Source organism: Aethalodelphis obliquidens, unplaced genomic scaffold (assembly GCF_003676395.1).
Source record: "Aethalodelphis obliquidens isolate GAN/ISIS:26980383/991018 unplaced genomic scaffold, ASM367639v1 scaffold16, whole genome shotgun sequence".
Taxonomy (NCBI): domain Eukaryota; kingdom Metazoa; phylum Chordata; class Mammalia; order Artiodactyla; family Delphinidae; genus Aethalodelphis; species Aethalodelphis obliquidens.
In genome coordinates, this window is record NW_020837960.1 from 11,445,461 (window position 1) to 11,467,009 (window position 21,549).

A 21,549-nucleotide genomic window follows, 5' to 3' on the forward strand; every position below is an offset into this window, starting at 1 on the left:
TGTCCATGGTAAGATATAAACAACAAAAGTCTGCCTTCCTCCCATGTGCTTCCATTTCTACTGCGCAGAGAGAACTACCGTTAGGTCTGTGTAGCCTTTTGGAAATTCAGGGCAAATAGTAACCTTCTATGCAAATAATAAACTTTTTCATACAAATTCATTCACCCAGCCATTCATTTTTCAAGGGGGAAAAGGAGTAAGTAAGACATGCAACATCCCTCATGCACCTCACATTCCAGTAGGGGAGCTAGATCATAAGCAAAAGAGTGAAATAAACATTATGTCAAATAAGGATAAATGATAATGAAGAAAAAGCCGGTGGAGTGTGGGGGGGAGGGGCGGGGAACATTTGCAATTATAAATGCAGTGGTTAAGGAAGGCCTCATGGAAAAGATGGTATTTGAGCAGAGACATGAAAGAGGTCATCCTATTCCACATTTACATTTTCCTTTAGCAATATGTGTTAAAGCCCTTGCCGTATCACAACTTAAAGATCTACCTCATTCTTATTAATGGCCCCATAGTACTCCACCGTGTGCATATACCATAATACTGATGGGCATTCTGTTACTTAAGCAAAGGGAATGTTTTAGATTAAGCTTGTTATTGAACTTATTAGGTGATCGTCTGAGTGGTCATAAGGAGATTTGGGAAGCACGGTATAAAGCCTGATGAAGTAGAAAGAGCAATTAGACGTGAAGCTGTGGCTGGGAGCCCAAGTGTGCCACTCGACCAGGTGGCCATGTGATAACTGAGTATTCACTGAATGCCTGCTTCATATTAGTGGTTTTTCTTCCGCCCCATCTTAGGCAGGGCTACATCCACCAGGTGCAGGGGGGTGTCTAGGAGCTTCTCTACCCTGAGGGCAAGGCGACAACCTACTTGCAACATTTTCCTCAATGCCAGGCTACCCTGTAACCCCTGCGGAGTCAAATACAAACTCTCCAGGTGACAAGTTTTCCACATTCCCCACAAAGGAAGCACAAGCACAAATTTTAGGGAGCAGTTAACCCTCTGGGCTCTGACTACAATCTTCCTCTTTTAGGAGAACGCACGTAAGCTTCCTTAAAACAATAAGGAGCAAAAACTCCTTACCTTCTAGTAATATTTATTTACATGGGTACAGATGTTTAGCATTGGGCCATATGACTGAACATATTTCACACTTAATGAAAGATTCATTTATGCATTTAATTATTATCTGAGGCAGTACCTGGATTATGTCAGCACTCTGCCGGGCTCTGTAGGAGGAATAAATATCTGTGCAGTATGGTTCCTGCCCTTGTCACCTGCTAGCTCTTAACAAAGACTGGACAAGGGGAAAAATGACCGTGATTGAAAGCAGTGTGTGATCAGTTAGTGGTGCCAAGGACAATGTAACAGGAACTAAAGGAGAGGGGAGGATGCTATGATCCAGAGAGGGATCCTGGCTGAGATATAAACAGGTAGGGATGCAGGTGGAACCAGGGGACTTTGGGAAGGGATATGTGTGTGTGTGTGTGCGTGCGTGCGTGTATGTGTGTGTGTTTTGAGAACATGTATAAATGGAAGGTGAATATAACTGCACAGCCAGCAAAGGCCCAGGTGAGGGAAAATACAGGTATTACAAAGGGAACACGAAGCAGCCCACTAAGAGCTTAAACACAGAATACGGGGGGTGGTCGCAGATGACAGGAGATATTGGTTGGAGTGAGACTGGCAGAGGGTTCTGAGGCTCCCACCTTGCCATCAGATATGAGGTAAATAAATGAGTCTTGAAAGGTGTCAAGAAAAGCACCATCAACCTCTTCCTCTTGTTCTGTTTTTGCTTTTATGGGGCGGAGGGGTACTGCACACTTTGGTTTGATAACCTCTATTTCCAATTCCAGTAATTTAAGAAACCAACTTAATACTTATCAAAGTAATATACGCCTGTAGCTTAAAAAAGCAAGTACTCCGTAAGAGGGCTATAATCAAAACCAGCCATCCCCACCTGTCTCCACCACCCCCTCCTAGCTCCCCAGAAACCTCTTTTTTGTTTGTGGTTTGCTTTTACTGTGAAAGATAATGACTTGCCAGAGCGAGTAGCCTCCTACAGGGGTAAGACTTTTGCCCCAAGCAGTTGCTCTCAAGTTCGGTTAATCTATGGGCTGGCCCAGGGCAGGAAGACTAACCAGTAAGTCTAACCCAGCTCTCCCCCCCGTCAAGGAGGTTGAATCCTGTCATGGCAAAGAAAGGACACCACTTTTAACTTTCAATTCTGATATTTGAATCCATATATTTAAGTGATCTATGTACACTGATATTTCTTAAATGATCATTTTTAGAGATTATCTAATGTCTTACTACTCTGCAAAACGAGGAAAACTTGACACTGTTACACCATCACCACTTCCCAACAAGCGTTCTTCCCCCACCTTTCCAGTTGATTAAACTGCAATTTGGGGTTAAATCGATATTCTGTGTTTACGTTGTTGTGACCACATAGTATTGTTTACTACCGAGCCACGCAGTGTAAGAACGCACTTCCTAGCTTGTTCAATATTTTTTCTCCTGGTGCTACCTTTTTCTTCCTTCCTTCTTGTGTGTATCTATTACTAATCACTCTTGACCTTTTCAAAGGAACTATAAAAGCCCTACTAAAACCATTTTTGGCGTGAGCAACTCAACCAATGAATCTCTCAGATCTGTTTTTCCCTCCACAAGCCTACCATTGAGTCCGTCCGGTCTAGTGGTTTCCCAGGCCAGCTGCCCACCTGTTGTCCTGGGGCTTCTTTTTAACACCATCTTGCGAAATCCCTGTGCCTCTCGCCTGTGTTGGGTCCCCCGCTTCCTGGATCCCATGGTTTCCTCTTTCTTGGTTTACATCCTCATTTTTGTGGAGCTCATTCTCTAGTAGCTTCCTAAGAAAAGGTACACGGGAGGTAAGTTTGTTGAGACCTTCCTTGCGTGTCTGAAAAAGTCTTAATTCTACTCTCACGCGTGCTTGCTAATTAAGCTTGTCATTTAATTCTAGGTAAAAATTCGTCCCCCTCAGAATTTTGCAGGCTGAGTTTCACTGTCTTCTAGCATCCAGTGTTGCAGTTGAGAAGTCTGAGGCCACTGGTTCTCCTGCTCTTTTATCTGTGACCCGTTTTATTTCTCTGGAAGGTTTAGGAATCTCCTTTTTAGTCCCTGATTTTCTGAAATCTCACCGTAAAAAAACCTTAATGAGGATATTTTCTTATCCATTGTTCTGGGCACTTTCTCTTCCCTTTAAAGTTGGAAATTCCTGTTGTTCTGGTTTGCAAGTTTTCTTGAATTATTCTCTGATATTTGTCTCCCCACCATTTTATCTATTTTCTCCTTTCGGAACCTCTGTAGCGAAATGCTGAACCCTGTGGACTGATCCAACACCTCTTTTACCTTCTTTTTCCCACCCCACTATCCATCTTTGCCTGTTAATCTGCTTTCTAGAAAGTTTGCTGGACTTTACCTTTTACACCTCTGAATATTTTTTTTTAACTCTGAGTTTAATTTCTAAGATCTCTTTCTTATTTTCTGAGTGTTTCTTTTTTTATAGAATTTACCTTTTATTTCATGGATATAATATTGTCTCCCATCTTTCTGAAGATATAATAGATTTTTAAAAGCTCTTCTTTCGCTTCTTGAATTATCTATATTTTTCCGAGCCCCCCCACCCGTTTCTCTCTCTCTGTTCTGATCTCGATATTTTACTCTATATTTTCTATTCTATTGAGTATGGCTGGGAGCCATACTCAAGTATCTGGTGATCCTCTCACTATTCATTTATATTTAAGACTTTCACACATATATGTAACACATATATAAAGAAAATATACAATTTCTTTATATTTAGGTACAGTGAGTCCCTACACAACTGATTAGAAACACTGGCAGGGTGTGCGTATCACCTGGCAGGCGTCCCATGAGGTAATTGGGTAGGAATCTAGCCATTCCGATAGGGACTCCAAATGCAAGTCAGGTCATTTCTTTGAGTCATTCAGTTTCTCTAGATAAGAATCCTTTAAACTGCTGTCTAAAGAGCCTGTCCCAAAAGAATGTGGAAAAGAATAGATACACGTATATGTATAACCAAATCACTTTGCTGTACACCTGAAACTAACACAACATTGTTAATCAGCTATGCTCCAATATAAAATAAAAATCAAATAAAAAAATAAAGAGCCTGTCCCTGGCTACAGGTGCTTTGGGAGCTACGTTGTAGAACAGTCCAGGAGGGTCTCACCTGTTCACTCTACAGAGTTTCACTTAATTTTCCTGGTTTCACCTCTCCATCCTGGGCCTCGTTTCCCTGAGTCCAGAGCATCTCTGATTCAATTCAGCCCAAGACTATGCCTCACGCCTCCAGCAGGGATGGAGATTGGGTAGTGGCAGTGTGAGGGTGGGAGAGGAACAGGGCCGAGCTAGTCCCTGCACTCCGTTCCACTAAGTACTACTAACTACTAACTACTCTGTAACTACTGTGAACTAGTCCCCCCTTTTGCAGGCTCACCCTCACACCCTTCTTAAGTCTCCCCAGGGTCCTTGCAGAATCCATCTGTGGGCTTCTCTCAGTACCCCTCAGCCACTCCCCCTCCATCACTGTGCCATCTTCCCAAAGTTTGCTGACACCTCTTGTTTAGTACCACCTCCCCCTCTGTTCTCTCTCACTCTCAATCTGTGTATAGCTTTTTTTAAATTCTTTCCTGAAATTTTAGGGAGATTTTTGGAATTAGAAGATATAAATGCATGTGTTCAATCTGACAGAACGACAAGTTACCAGTCTTATAAATTTTATTTTGTACTTATGTACTTATTATGTACTTCACTCTAGAAAGCTTATCCAGAGAACTTTAGGTGTTGCCCTAAATCAACTACTAACTACGTAACAACTGTAATACTTTCAGGTAGGATATTACTGAAATCATTTTAATTCTCTGTGACTTTCTAGGGAGTACCAGGCAAAGTGAGTTAAACTCCTCCATAAATTTATCTTTATAGACTCTCATTATTATCCTGGCTCTAGAAATTTGGACCAACAGTCAATTTGAGGCAGATGCCACATCAAATTTTAAATATGAAGGAAGGGAGGGAGGGAGGGAGGGAAGGGAAGGGAGGAGGGAGAGATGGAGGGATGGGGGAGGAAAAAAAGAAAGAAACAGACATCAAGAAAATGATTTAAAAATAGAATAGTGAGAGGATTGGCCTAAATAAATAACTATTTTAAGAAAAGCTATGTAAGTTTATTAAATAAGAAAAGAGACTGCAGAAAATCATCTGCCTTTAAGATAACTAAACAATGATCACTCACTTGGAAGGCAGTTGAGTAATTTCTGCCCTGAACATTAGCTGTGAAACTCCAGTCATTCATTCAACAACTTGCACCCAAAATTCATATAAAAAAATCACCATTATCCAGCAAGAAACTATCCACATTAGAAATTCTCACAATTACATATACAGATCACCTTCTAATAATGTACTCACCCTTTTACTGCATATATATATATATATATATATATATATATATGCATTCCTCACTTCATCCCCCAAACAAATTTAAGTCAGCTTGCTGGTTATCCTTTTAATATATTAGTTGAAGGTATTTTTACTTTCCTGAGTATATTTCTTACAAATTTGTCGACCTAAAATTATGTCATCCTCTTTATTCTGTGCCACACTCAATTATGGGCCAATAAGCTTCTAAAAAGTTAACCATGTTGTCAACAGGAATGCTTCTAATGTAGCTGTAATCACACTTTTGAGCTTTTTGATAAGATGAAAAACTTTGTAGTCAGACTGACCTTGTTTTGCATCCCGACTCTTCCACTTATTGAATGTATGACCTTCAGGGAGCTGATAACCTCCCCACAAGGAAAATGGACAAACTATTATCTATTTTGCAGGTTGTCATATGGATGAAATTGTAAAATGCATATAAAGAACCTGACATATTGTAGGTGTCCAATAAATCCAAGCTATTAAAATCAGAACATGAGAGGATATTGACACCTTAACTCTAAAAATACACTCTCTAAGTGAAGAGTTTTCACTTCCATTTTTAGGCATCAGATCACTGGTGTGCTGGTCAACTAGAAGCAACTTGCCAGCCACTGAAAAGCAACGGGGAAGTTCTTACAGGCAATTAGGGAAAGCATTGTGAAAGTAGGGGTGTGGGAAGGAGGCCTGGAAAAAAATTTAAAGTATTTGACTTTGGATCAGTTCCTTAACCTTTTTGTAGTTTATTTAACTATAAAATTAGGAGGTTGGATGACGTCCCTCCAGATGTTCACAATAAAGAGTTCTGCGGCTGGATAATTCTGGAATATGACCCCTTCATCCCATGCTTGCCCCCTCCCCCATTTAAGGCAGCAGTTTGATTTTGTTTTACCTGGCATATTACAAACTTATCCGCCTACAAATCCTCCCCATTTTTTCCCCCCAAATAGTAGCATATTTTGGAAAAGACGGATGAGCTGATCTGCGGTTTCTCATTCTGTAATATGCTGCTCTGAGTTTTACTACTTCACGTAAACGTTTGGTTAAGGAAAGAAGGGTAAACGTGACGTGTATAGCAGCATATAACTTTTAGGGTGGGAGAAAAATCTATCGCCATTCCAGTGAAACCAGATATTTCTAAGTATAGTTTAACATTTCATCTATGTGGTACCGTCAATGTCTTGAGCAGCTGATCACCAAAGCATCCACTGAACTGCTGCCAATGAAGACAGACATATTACTGGGACACATCTGGCAACTTTGGCAATCAGTGAATGAAATGAATCAACCATGTAGTGAGCGGACTGGCTGCTTGGTGACCAACGTGACTGGAATGGAAAATAACTGTGGGATAAATTAATCCTTAGACTGCAGGACTGAACCGTGATAACCAGAATAAAACTCAAATGTGTGTTCATGATGAATACATTTTCATGCTACAATTACAAATCCACCAGTTAAATTATTTCTAATAGTAAAATACGTTCACTTTTTCTATCAATCTACCAACATTTACTTTTATCTGAAAGGAAAAGACTGTGCAAAGTGTTTGCTGGGAACGAAAGGATATAGTAGGAAAGAGGCCAAAGAACCTACCAGAAAAAGATCTAGGAGCCAGATGCTCTGTCAGTAACTTTCCATGTAGCCTTCAGTAAGTCTCTGTTTTCTTACTTTTAAAAATAACTAGCCTCAAGTAGCTTATAATTTAGTTGATTATATTTACAAATTTGGGATTTCCATTTAATGCCTTCTTACATTACAAAATCATTCTTAATTTATCTACATAGTGGAGATAAAAGTGAATGAATATTCTGATGTTCTTCAATTAACTACATGCAATGAAGACCCCCTGTTTCACTTTAATTGTAGGAATTCTATTAGAACCTGTTGCGATGTATTTCCTTTCTCTCTTGATATGTCTCCTGCCCCTCAAGGCTGCTAAGGTTTGAAAGTGTTCTAATTATTTCTATATTTTCATAAAATACTCTATTTCCACCCCCAAAATACTTTTCCTTCTTCTCAAGAGGAAGTTTTTCAGAAAACAATTCTGTAGAATCCGAAGGGTGAGTGTGTTAGTAGTAGGGTGACCGACTGAGGGGCTTCCCACTGTGTAGGACTTCCTGCTCTAAAACTAGCACAGTCCCTGACAAATGGAGATCGTGGGTCACCTTGGTTGGTAGCTTGAGAGAAGGACTGGAAGTGGCAATGGATGCCTGCATCAGAAAGTTGCCATTTTAATCCTCCTATTAGAAGTACTCTTCTTTCATCGCTAAACAGCTGTAGAAAGCCATCCAACAGCAGATGGATGAATGCATTTAATGACCTTAACTTTCTCTTACACCAGTGGTTCTCAATTCTGGCTTCTTACTAAAATCATCTGGTTAGCTTTCTTTTTTTTTTTTTTTTTTTAAAATGATACTATCCCTGATTTAACTGATCTGGAGGTAAGTCCCAGTCACCGGCATATGTGTCTAAAATTCCCGTACTTATTCTACTGTTACTCAGGGCTGAGAAACACTGCTTTGCATCCATTCTGAGATTCAAACTATAGGTCTAGCAAGAGCCATTCAAAGCAAGGAGAAATCTACTTTATTATCTCTGACTTTTAAAATATTGCCTGCAAGTTTCCACTTCATATTTAAAACAAATGAGAACCCACAAACTAACTTTAAATGTATTCACCTAGGGTTCATGGTATGTTTCTCCCTTGTCATGATTATCGATCACCACCACCTACTGACATAATTTTTTGCACAAGAAACTGTGTTAGGCAGGTACTGTGGGACCACAGAGATTTCAAACTCAGGGTCTCTGCCTTCAGGCAGCTCACTGTAAAACACAGGAAGGTGACTACATGATCAAGCAAAGGACCTCACGAGCATCTCAAAGAGGAAACAGCTATGGCCTGAGACGGTTGGGAAACCTGCACAGAGCAGGTAGGATTTAAAGAAGGCCTTTGAGGGCTAGGTAGGATTCTAGGGCCTTCCAAGCAGAGAGTGGGTAAGAAGCAATCGGACTACCAAATTTAAACATATACACAAATAATAAAGTTCACATGCTGAGCAATACAAACTATATGAGGCAAATTGCTGAGCAAGGGGTCATAATTAGCCCTATCACTCTTTTTGGTGATAACCACTCCTGACATTGAAAAGAAGAACTAACCTGGCAGATGAACAGTTGGTTCAGCCGAAGCATTAAAGACAAGCTTGGTGTGCAACACAGAGAACAAGCCACAGAACAGCAGCAACAGTACAAGTCCCTTCCCTCTCTCATGCTGGGCCCACCAAAGAGACCTCATTACCCAGGCATCAAGGCAAAAGCTGCTTAGTTCATTGCCAAACCCTTGAGGTTCCTATTCTATCTGATCGGATGATTATTTAATGTTGAGGGAATACATTTAGGACGAAAATCATGCAAAAGTTATGTGTTGTCTTTTATGTCATGTTACGTGATTATCCGTCATTGATTTTCAATTACTTTTATAATGCGATGGCCTTCTCTCTGGATTTCAGAATTAAAGCAACACTGTGCCATTTGTCCTTGACCCCTAAAAGAGTTAATTTTCATATTTATTCCAATATCTGGCCTTCATGCAAGATAGGAACTAAATGGGTATGGGTATGAACGATCTGGGTACGCATCATTTCAGGAAGTCAGTTGGCAAAAAGAACACTGAGAAGTAGGCACCACTGGTATTTCACACATTATTAACTTATATTACAATTCAAATAAGCTTACAGCTGGCCAAAAAAAAAAAAAAATCTCTTCTGTAAAGTGATCTCAAACATAATAGGCTTAATCAGAGATAAATTAAATTAGGCAGCCATGCATATTACAGCATATTAATTCTGAGTAGTTATTAAATACACTTTCTGTTATCAGTGGTGTGAACAACATTATATGCAAACAAATTCTTCGAGAGGATAGGAAATAAAGTTTATGTTTGGGATACTGTGTGCCTGATCTCTTCCCATGCCTTCTTATAATGTTAAATAATCTTTTCTAATAGTGGTACTGGGTTAAGTCTCCATAAATGAGTCAACTTCACTCCCAGGCAATTAAGCAAAAGAACAGCAGACCAGTGTGGTTTTAGTTTTTTCCAACGGGAGCTTTTCTATCTCTCTACTGCAATTTTTAAAAGAAGGCATTAGTGAGTCAGGCTGGAGCAAAGTTGCCCAAAACATAAGGTAGTGAATATTCATTATGTCAATTTTATGACGCATCTCATTCTGTGTTTTGGGTAACCTGTGTTGCCTGAGGATATTCAAAGAAGGAAATTATTAAGGTTGAGTGCTAGCTTGTAAATAACATCCTACCATTCTCTCTGTTTCTTTAAATGGTAGTAATCTAACCCATCCACACTAGCATGCAGATTCCATAAACTAGCAAGTGGTGCTTCTGTGAAAGAAAAGAAAAGAAAAAGAGACGTCTAAGAGATGAAATATGTCGAGAAAGGGAATGTACACACGTACACACATGTTACCTTCCTGGATGTACTTTTGCCATATTATCTTGCTCTTTTATTAATCAATCAGGCCCTTCAGTTTCTGTATCCAGAAGCAACTCAAGTTACTAGGTACGACCCTCCCACACACACCCAACCCCCAAGTCTGAGAAAAACGTTTGACACTCTTTACGCTTTGCACATTTAAAACTCAATGTAAGGTGACAAGAACATTAAGCTGCCCAGTGAGCAAAATGTGAAACTCATCACTATCTGTTCTTAGCCATGGGTGTAATAATTGGCAAATTAAAGTGCCTGACAATAGCTGGGCCAACTGCATCAGAAAGCATCACCCTGGAACGACTAATGCAGACAAATGTATGCGGCCAGCTTTACTGACAACTCCTTCTAACACCCGCAGCCTGAAAAGGCACATTACAGTACCTGTTTCATTTCCTGTAAAGGAAGCACCATGTCGATTTTTCTGTAATTTAAAGGCATAAAACCTAACAGCCCTCAATATTCTGTATATACATACTGATTGAATTGACTGTTATTTACTTTTGAAGTAAGCTAGAAAGAGAAAGACGAATATTGTATACTAATATATATATGTGGAATCTGAAAAAAATTGGTATAGACGATCTTATTTACAAAGCAGAAATAGAGACAAAAGACGTAGAGAACAAACATATGGATATCAAGGGGGAAAGGGGGGTGGGATGAATTGGGAGATTGGGATTCACATATATACACTATTGATACTCTGTATAAAATAGATAACTAATGAGAACCTACTGTATAGCACAGGGAACTCTACTCAGTGCTCTCTGGTGACCTAAATGGGGAGGAAAACCAAAAAAGAGGGGACATATGTATACGTATAGCTGATTCACTTTGCTGTACCGTAGAAACTAACACATTGTAAAGCAACTATACGCCAATTAAAAATTTAAAAGAAAAGGCCTACTTACTCTTGAAAAACCCAAAGTTTTTCTTTTTAAGCTGGCAAACTGGGATCAACTTGTTTATTAAAATGTTGAATGTGAAGCTTTATAACAACTAAATTCAAATAAATACAAATGCTTCAAAAATAATTTTGTTTTAATAAACTTGCTATTATTCATCCATCCATCCATCCATTCGACATTTATTGAATACCTACTATGTGCTAGGCACTTCTTGATATTTGGCAGAGAGAGATGAATAACATATCCTTAAGGAGTCTGTCAACCATCGGAGGAAAGTTGCACGCACACAGCCAATTTCTACACGTTACTGTAGAAATCATTTCAGAGCACCTCCCTTTCTCTTAGAGACTTCAGAGAGAAGACTCTTGAGCTGCATTCCAGGATCACACAAAGAGGGCACAAAATGAAGAGTTTTTGTGACTGAACAAGCTTAAGAAAAACCTTCCAAGCTGAGAGAGAAGCATGTACAAAATCAACAAGAAGGTCGTGGTCTGAGTGAGGAAAAGAAATCGCCTTCAGAGTAAATGAATGAAATAAACACAAGAGGCAAGAAAGTCAACATATGATGGTGAACACTAGGCAAGGGTGAGAATATGCAGGGCCCCAGAAGACATGTCTAGGACTTGGGATTTCATTCTATGGGGCAGTAGTTTGCAATATACATGCCAGGGAACCCTCGGGTCCCGGGAAGGGAGGGAGACAGATTGGGAAGGCGTGAAAAGAGTGAAGGAGAGGCCAGCCAGTCAGGACTCTGGGCCCCGAAACTCTGCTTCAACCACAGTACCTTTGCCAATGTGTGTCTTCTGTTGGGCCTTCTAAATTTTTTAAATAACTTTTGAAATTGGAAAAATTTTAGATTTACAAAAGTTTTAAAGATAATACACAGAGTTCCCATAAACACCTCACCCAGTTTCCCCTAATATTAATCTCTTTATGTTACCACCACGGCACATTTGTTACAACTGAGAAACCAACATTGGTACCTTGCTATTAACTAAACTCTGGACTACATTTGTGTTTCACCAGTATTTCCACTCGTGTACTTTCTCTGTCCCAGGATCCAATCCAAGACACCACACTGCATCGAGACACCATGTCTCTTCCGTCTCTTTTGATGTGTGACAGTTTCTCAGTTTTTCCTTGTTAGTCATACAGTCTTGGGGAATATTAGCCAGGCATTTCACACTCACTCTGGGTTTGCCTGATGTTTTCCTCGTGAGTAGACTAGGGTTGTGGGTTTTGGGAGGAACACCACAGAGGTGAGGTACACTTTCCATCACATCCTAGCAGGGGGCATATATCATCGACAAGACTTGGCACTTGCAATGCTAACCTTGATCACTCGGTTAAGGTAGTATATACTGAGTTTCTTCACTGTAAAGTTACTATTTGCCCTCTTCACACACTCTCTTATTTGGAAGCTAGTCACTCCAGCCCACACTAAAGGATGAGGGTGAGCTTTACTTCCTGGAGGGGGCTATACCTACCTACATCATTTGGAATTCTTCTACAAAGAAGGTTTGTCCCTTCTACTCCAATTATTAATTTGTTTAATCATTTGTTTATATTAGGACGAACTCATGTACATTTATTTTATATTTTAGATTATGGGACAATAAATACCGTATTATCTATTTTGTTCCTCAAATTGTTCCAGCTTTTGCCATTGGCAACTATTTTAGGCTGGCTCTTCTATTCCTTTGACATGCCCCCATCCTTTTGTTCTTTGAGCACTTCTTGTTTTAGGGCAAGCCAGATAATTCAGTTCTATATTGTATTTTTACTGCCCCAGCCCTAGAACCAGCCATTTCTCCAAAGATCCCTAGCTCCTTTTCATGGAGGATGATATTTAGAAACTAGTATCTGGGCATGGGTGTGCTAAGATGCTAGTGGGGTATCACTGCTCCCAGGCCCTCTCAGCAGAAAGAGTTCGGAATGTATGTATATATTCAAGCCCAGATATATATACATAGCTATAATTGTTTCTGTATCCGTCCATCTGTATATATATTACACTAAACATGAGTTCATACTAACAGGTCCAACTATAACGCAGTACTAAATGGTTCATTCTGGCTTTCCCTCCTTGCTTATCTGCAAAGACCCTGACAGAGAGAAACTCGGCTCCCACCACCCATTTACTTATTTGTTTGACTCTAGTATTTGAAACTTCTTTTGAAAACAAAACTCTATTACTTTAAAATAATAGAAAAAAGCCTGAAAACAAACACTGTAAGAGAAGATCTTTAAATTATTTCATGTAGAAAAGTGACTTAATTATATTTATATTTTTAGAAATATTATTCTAACTGAGTGAGGAATGGGTTGAAGGGGGCTGAGACTTGAGGTAAGAACAAATGTTAGAAAGGATGCTGTGTACTCCAGAGGATATTAAAGACCTGCGAATTAATTTGAGGGATATTTTAGAAGATTCATAAATAGAACTTAAGTGACTGGATGTGGAAAGTGAGAGAGAGAAGATGGAGATAAATATGGATTAAGTAATGGGGTAAAGGTGTCTTTTTATCTCAGAAAATACACTGGGAGGAAAGGATTTGGGAAGAAAATAATTGAGTATAAGGCATTTAAAATGGAGTATCCATGTGGACATGCTTCAAAGACCTCCTGAAATGTGGTTCTGAATTTCAAGAGAGTTGTCTAAGCTGTAAAAGTGAATTTCAGGGTCTTAAGCCCAAAACGGATGATGCAAAATCTTGGGACCAAATTAAAAGGCCAGGAATATGGGATGAATAAGAAATAGAAGATCAGGGACAACGAACTATACAACAATAATATTGAGAAATAACATGCTGAATACATGAATATGTGGTAACTCTCCATTTACTTAGGTCATAATTTCTCTCAACATGCTTTGTAGTTTTCAGTGTACACGTCTTACACTTCTTTTATTAAATTTTTTCCTAAGTATTTTGTTATTTTTTATGCTATTTTAAATGAAATTGTTTTCTTAATTTCATCTTTAGATTGCTCATTGCTGGCATATAGAAATATAACTGGTTTTTATGTACTGATCTTCTATCCTACAAGCTTGCCGAACTCATTTATTAGCTCAACAGTTTTTTTTGTGAACTCCTTAGGATTTTCTATATATGAGACTGTGTCATCTGTAAACGGAGTTTGTTTTATTTGTCCCTTTTCAATCCAGAGGCCTTTATTTATTTTTCTTGCCTAACTGCCTTGTTAGAATCTCCAGTAAATTACTGAACAAAAGTGGCAAGAGTAGACATCCTTGTGTTTTTTGATCTCAGGTGGGAAACTTTCAGTCTTTCACCAATAAGTATGATGTTAGCTGGGGGTTTTTCACAGATAATTCTTTATCAGATTGAGAAAGTTTCTTCATATTCCTAGTTCATTGAGTGTTTTTATTTTTTTAATTTTATTTATTTATTTTTTTCTTGCAGTACGTGGGCCTCTCACTGTTGTGGCCTCTCCCGTTGCGGGGCACAGGCTCCAGACGCGCAGGCTCAGCGGCCATGGCTCACGGGCCTAGCCTCTCCGCGGCATGCGGGATCCTCCCGGACCGGGGCACGAACCCGTGTACCCTGCGTTGGCAGGCGGAGTCTCAACCACTGCGCCACCAGGGAAGCCCCCACTGAGTGTTTTTAACAAAAGGTATTTTGCCAAATGCTCTTCCTGCATCTACTGAGATGATCATATGGTTTTTGTCTTTTATTCTATGAATATGGAGTCTTACATTCATTAATTTCTGAATTTTGAACTAACCTTGCACTCCTGAGATAAATCCCACTTGGTCATGGCGTATAATCCTCTTACATGTTGTTGTATTCGATCTGCCAGAATTTTGTTGAAGATTTTTGAGTCTACATACGTAATAAATATTGGTCTGTATCTTTGTTTGATTTTGGTATCAGGATAAAAGTACACTTACAGTTTTACATATTAGCAGGAACGAATTGGAAGATTAAAAATTTTAATTACACCTGAATTATTAAAAATACATAAAATTCTTAGTAATAAACGCACCAAGAGGCATGTGGGAATTATACGCTAAAAACTATAAAATATTGCTGAGAAATATTAATGAAGAGAATGCACATTTATGGATTCAGAGGCTCAATACTGATGTCAATTCTTTCCAAACTGAGCCTTAGATTTAACATATTCTCAACTGTAATCTGACTAAACTGATTATTTTTAAAACTGGTAAGCTGGGGTTTCCCTGATGGCGCAGTGGTTGAGAGTCCGCCTGCCGATGCAGGGGACACAGGTTTGTGCCCCGGTCCGGGAGGATCCTGCATGCCGCGGAGCGGCTGGGCCCGTGAGCCATGGCTGCTGAGCCTGCGCGTCCGGAGCCTGTGCTCCGCAGCGGGAGAGGCCACAAGAGTGAGAGGCCCGCGTACCGCAAAACAAACAAACAAACAAAAAAACAAACAAAAAAAACTGGTAAGCTAATTCTAAAATCTACATAAATTTTCAGAAGAAATAGAATATCTAAGCCAATTTTATAAAAGAACAAAGATGGAGGACTTACACATCTGACTTGAAGACTGGCTGTAAAGCTACGGTAATCAATACAGTGTGGTACTAGCATAAGGAGCAACAAAATCAATGGAACAGAATAGAGAGCTCAGAAATAGGTGCACACCTATATGGTCGCTTGATTTTTGAGACTAGCACTAAGCCATTCCAATAAGGAAAGGAAAGGCTTTTCAAAAATAGTGTTGGAAGAATTAAACATCCCATATAGAAGATAATAAACAAATAATATACAAAACATAATAAACATAATATACAAAAGTTAATTCAATAAGGATCATAAATCTAAACATAAAATCTAAAACTATACAACTTTTCAAAGAAACCACAGAATTTTTTTGACTTGAGCATAAAGTTATCTTAGGATACAAAAGCCAGTACCTAAGAAAGAAAAAAAACCCCAATAAATTACACCCCCCAAATTAAAACTTCTGCTCAACAAAAAACATCATTAAGAGAATGAATAGACAAGCAATACATTGGAATTGGAAGGAAGCAGTTGCAATGTATACATCTAATAAAATCCTGGAAACAAATATATATTTTATACCTCAAAAATAAAAATACATACAAGCAACCCAATATAAAGATGGGCAAATACTTCAGTGGACACTTTACAAAAGAAGATATGGCCAGTAAGCACATGAAGAAGATGTCAACATATTAGTCATCAAGAAAAATGCATATTAGATCACAATGAAATATCACTGCAAACCCAATTCTAGCTTACCAGAATGGCGAAAATTAAAGAGACTGACAAGACCAAATGCTGTTGAAGATGTGTAACAACTAAAACTATCATATATGGTTGATGGGAATGTAAAATGGTACAACTATTTTGTACAAAGATATGGTAATTTCTTCTAAAACTCAATATACACCTACCTATGACTAAAATTCCACTCTTAGATATGGGCCTAAAAGAAATGAAACCATGTCTTCACAAAAGACTTGTTCAAGAATGTTCATGGCAACTTCATCCAAAATAGAGCCCGTAAAGAACACAAGTGTCCACCCATAGAAGAATGGATTAACAAACTGCTGTCTATTCATGCAGTCAAATATCACTCAGCAAGAGACAGAAAGGAGTTACTGACAGACTCAAGAATAGATTAATCTCAAAAACATACTATGTAAAAGAAACCTGACACGAAAGAGAATGCAGTATATGAGTCTACTTATACGGAGTTCTAGAACTAGAATTGATTTACTCTAGAGGTGGGGATGGGGATGTGCTGGGAAGGTGTATGAGGGAATTTTCTGGGGTTGATAGACATTTGGGTAGCACAGGTGTATATAACTGTTGGAACTCATAGAAATGTACACTTAAGATCTGTGCATTTTATGTAAATATGTAAATTTTACCTAACAATTTTACTTAAAAAATAAGAATCATATAAGAAATCATAAAACTTTGAATTCTAGTAATGGTACATACACCAAAGCATTTGGGGGAATTGTAGCGATGTCTACAAGTTACTTAGAAATGTTTCCAAAAATTCAGTGGATTCGTGGATGAAAACAGGGATGCATAGAGGTAAGCATATGAGTGTTCACTGCCAGTCTCTTTCAACTTTTCTGTGTGGTTAAACATTTCCATAATAAAATCTTGCAAAAGAAAAAAAAAACCTTAAAAACTGAGTCTTTCACAATAAATAATAAATTAAAGGAAAAAGTTAAAAGAAAAAAAAAAAGAAAGCAATCCCAACTCATAAGTTACTAGCCATGTGAACTTGGCAAAGTGTTTAAATAAAGAGTCGATGTCTAAATTTCCTTATTTGTAAAACGAAAATGATAAATAATACGTTTTATACAGGATCCTTCAGGGACTATACTTGCTAATATATGTAAAGCACAGTTCTTGATATAAATAAGCACTGAGTAAATGTTTGGCTCCTATTTTTAGTGAGCACGGAGTGCCTGTGGCCATAAACCCACAAAAATAAAATGTCTCAGAAACAGAAAAGGAGGATACTGTTTGCACACTTTGTTAAGGCAATTGTGATGTTTGTTGCATACATAAAATCAGATTCACTGTGATTTTTTTTTTCTGTGCGTGAATGTCATTTATCAGGACCCCTAAGCAAATGAGCTAGTAGAAAGGAAATATTATATTTTAAAACACCCATAAAGCATATTTTTAGAAATGGTATTTCCTTGACTTTCATTCCAGGAAAATGCTAACACATGGCGTGGAGCATGCTGGGCCCAGAAAAGAAAGCCTGCCAGATGCCACAGCAATAAATAGAGCGGGGCTTTGGAGAGGAAAAGTAAAATGAGAACATGTAATGTTATGCCTCCAATACCCTTACCATCTGCTATTTATCCCACTGAAATTATGGGGTTTTTGGAAATTCACCTTTGTAGGCCACCTTTAATTAATTTTCTTATTTATTTGTTTAGCAAACATTTAAATCACAGCCTACTCTGGGCAGAGTTCTGCATGCCCTCCAGGACCTCAGCAAAACAAAGGGTGAGGTAATGTCAGAAAGAAGAAGTTCTAAGTGCAGTAAAATGAGAGGTCAGTACTATTTACACCTGCCACCTCCTTCTTTAATATTCATTTTAAAAACACAATTTTCATATTTTCAATCGATAGCTTAAGCAGCCACATATTTTCACAAATGACAGGACTCTGCAGACAGGAAAAGAGGTGGCAGAATATGTTATGTGGGTTGTTTTAATTTGCTGAGAAATGCGTAAGTAGAAATACATTTTTATCAATTACATTTCCTATAGTGCTTGCATTATCATTTTTATCAATATTTTAAATGCAAGTGGGATTTCTTAATGTGGTATCTTTTACTTTCAATTTAGCAATGTTTCTGAGAAGAAAACTGAGCTCTAGAATGTTGAAAATCGTCTCATTCTATTACGACTGCTCTCCTTCGGGTTTTCAAATACGTATACTTGTGATACTCCTAAGAAACTGTGATTGATGGATTTTTACCCAGAATTTAAAAACAACAACAATAACAAATTCTTTTAAATGAAAGGAAAAGTACATTCTGTTCCCTTAACTTGTCTTTATTTGGGGATTATACGTTCTCTGCTAAAATTTAGGATGGAATTTCTAACAGTGATGGCATTGTTCAGTAAATAGCAGTCCTTTGTGCGTGTGCAAATTTTCAAATGAATGGAAATGGTCTTAGACATTTTATCTGGAAAACTTTCGCCTATAGTATTTATTCAAATGTTGTCCATATTTTCAGGAAAGAATTGAGAAAAATGTCTTTCTCATAAAAAGATGTCATTCCCTTGTGGCTACTATGAAAGGAACTCCCTCTCCTCCCTCCAGTACACAACACACAAACCCTATGCTATCAGTAGAAGCTGAACATAAAATTCAAGAAGCACTGACTGCATGCCAAATTCTGGGATAACAGGGAAGAGAAAGCCAGTCGGCAATCACCCCTCCTGGCCCTTATCTTCTCCTCCCACTTATCTCTCCCAGGCTGGGGATGTCCGGACTCTATGACCTCTTTCTTCAGTGGAGACACAAGCTGTGAGTCAGGTGCCCTGAACTTTAATGTCTGTTCTTCTTCCCCATTAACCCTACTGTTAAGAGAAAATAAAATGTTTTATGTCAATGAAAATACTCAGTCACTTGGAAATCATCTTTCTGGGTTTCAGCACAAATACACCTGTGATCTTAAAACATCCTTTCAATTTAAATAGTAATAAATTTGTCACGGAAGTATATTAGGAGACCTATATTCAAATAAAGTTGCCCACTGACTTTAGGTGAATCCACTGCTTTCTGAATCAGTACAAGTTGCTTAGGATGATCAAAGGCCAAACTTTTGTAATCTCTCCCCATGTAGATCATCTTAGAGTAAAATTATTAGGGAGAAATTAGGGATTCGTAAAGCAAGACAGAGAGGGTTTTTGTTGTGGTTGTTGTCATTTTGATTAGCCACAAGCTTATACCACTGTATTTACTGGAGAGTGTATAACTGTCTTGAAATGAAACATCACATAATTCCAACAAGTATGCTCTCTCTAGTTAACCTAAATTAGAGAGGCTTCCCTATACTCATTTTGTCTCTTTCACAAGCATCCTTGAAATTCTTTGTCCTTAATTACTTACATCTATGCTTCAAGTATTAGGAGCACGCTTGAAATTTACAATTTTTCTAAGTTCCTAACACTTATTAGCTTTGTTTTCTGCCTAGACCTGTTAACCTAATTTTGTCTTCAATGCTTTTGGGAATAATGCATTGCTTATCTTTAAATTTTCCATAGCTGTTTCTATATTAAGGAATCCAAACACAGGTTTCAATTTACTCATTATGAATTTGCTGATCCTCTAATCTGAATTAAAAACCAAATTTTTTTCATTCTTCTCCATTATGTTTCAAATTTTAACAGATACTTTCAAACTGTATTCGAAAAACTTACAATCCAACACCATGACCAATCTTCTTTCTGCCAAGCACTGGTGCCTAAATCTTTCTTTCTTTTTATTTTTTTAAGTGTTATGGATCCTGATATAAAAGACAAGGGAAAGAAAATGCAGAAGGATGACAGTAGGCCTATTACTGGACACATGTCCTCTTTCTCCTCTGCGGCTTCATCTTCTTGGATGGCATCAGAACCCAGGGGCTCCACCCCAACTCCTGAGAGAAGGGGCCTGCAGAGGAAAGGAGAGGGAGGAAAGCAAGGCTGCAGATCTGGTGATAATTTGAGCTGAGTCCCGATGCCACATCTTGTAGGCACACAGATTGACAGAGCAGCATTTTGATTTTCTAAAGTGAAATCCACCAGAAATTAAGAGTGTGCAGTTTGTGGGAACTCTAGCACTCTTTTTTAAAAATTTAATTAATTATTTAAACATCTTTATTGGAGTATAATTGCTTTACAATGGTGTGTTAGTTTCTACTGCATAACGAAGTGAATCAGCTATACGTATACATATATCCACATATCTCCTCCCTCTTCCATCTCCCTCCCACCCTCCCTATCCCACCCCTCTAGGTGGACACAAAGCACTGAGCTGATCTCCCTGTGCTATATGGCTGCTTCCGAGTAGCTATCTATTTTACATTTGGTAGTGTATATATGTCCAGGCCACTCTCTCACTTCATCCCAGCTTACCCTTCCCTGCTCCCCCTGTCCTCAAGTCCATTCTCTACGTCTGCGTCTTTATTACTCTCCTGCCCCTAGGTTCTTCAGAACCATTTTTTTTTCGATTCCATATATATGTGTGAGCATACAGTATTTGCTTTTCTCTTTCTGACTTACTTCACTCTGTACGACAGACTCTAGGTCCATCCACCTCACTACAAATAACTCAATTTCGTTACTTTTTATGGCTGAGTAATATTCCACTGTATATATGTGACACAACTTCTTTATCCACTCATCTGTCGATGGAAACTTAGGTCACTTCCATGTCCTGGTTATTATAAATAGAGCTGCAGTGAACACTGTGGTACATGACTCTTTTTGAATTATGGTTTTCTCAGGGTATATGCCTAGTAGTGGGACTGCTGGGTTGTACGGTAGTTCTAATTTTAGTTTTTTACGGAACCTCCATACTGTTCTCCATGGTGGCTGTATCAATTTACATTCCCATCAACAGTGCAAGATGGTTCCCTTTTCTCCACACCCTCTCCAGCATTTAACGTTTGTAGATTTTTTGGTGATGGCCATTCTGACTGGTGTGAGGCGATACCTCATTGTAGTTTCGATTTGCATTTCTCTAATGATCACTGATGTTGAGCATCCTTTCATGTGTTTGTTGGCAATCTGTATATCTTCTTGGGAGAAATGTCTATTTAGGTCTTCTGCCCATTTTTGGATTGCGTTGTTTGCTTTTTTGATATTGAGCTGCATGAGCTGCTTGTAAATTTTGGAGATAAATCCTTTGTCAGCTGCTTCATTTGCAAATATTTTCTCCCATTCTGAGGGTTGTCTTTTTATCTTGTTTATGTTTTCCTTTGCTGTGCAAAAGCTTTTAAGTTTCATTAGATCCCATTTGTTATTTTTGTTTTTATTGCCATTTCTCTAGGAGCTGGGTCAAAAAGGATCTTGCTGTGATTTATGTCAAAGAGTGTTCTGCCTATGTTTTCCTCTAAGAGTTTAATAGTGTCTGGCCTTACATTTTGGTCTCTAATCCATTTTGAGTTT

General features: G+C 38.5%; 1 protein-coding gene across 8 annotated transcripts in view; it reads right to left on the minus strand.

Annotated features, from left to right (window-relative positions):
- The window catches only part of ENOX1 (ecto-NOX disulfide-thiol exchanger 1), a 611,692-nt gene that overhangs the window by 261,623 nt on the left and 328,520 nt on the right, over window positions 1–21,549 (minus strand). For 6 of the 8 annotated variants that reach the window (XM_027116191.1, XM_027116190.1, XM_027116185.1 and 3 more), the window contains one exon: window positions 2,736–2,882. The exons of the other annotated variants lie outside the window; for them this stretch is intronic. In XM_027116191.1, the coding sequence (XP_026971992.1) occupies window positions 2,736–2,823 (88 nt within the window). In that variant the 5' untranslated portion in view covers window positions 2,824–2,882. The remainder of the gene's footprint in view (window positions 1–2,735; window positions 2,883–21,549) is intronic. 8 annotated transcript variants of the gene reach the window in all.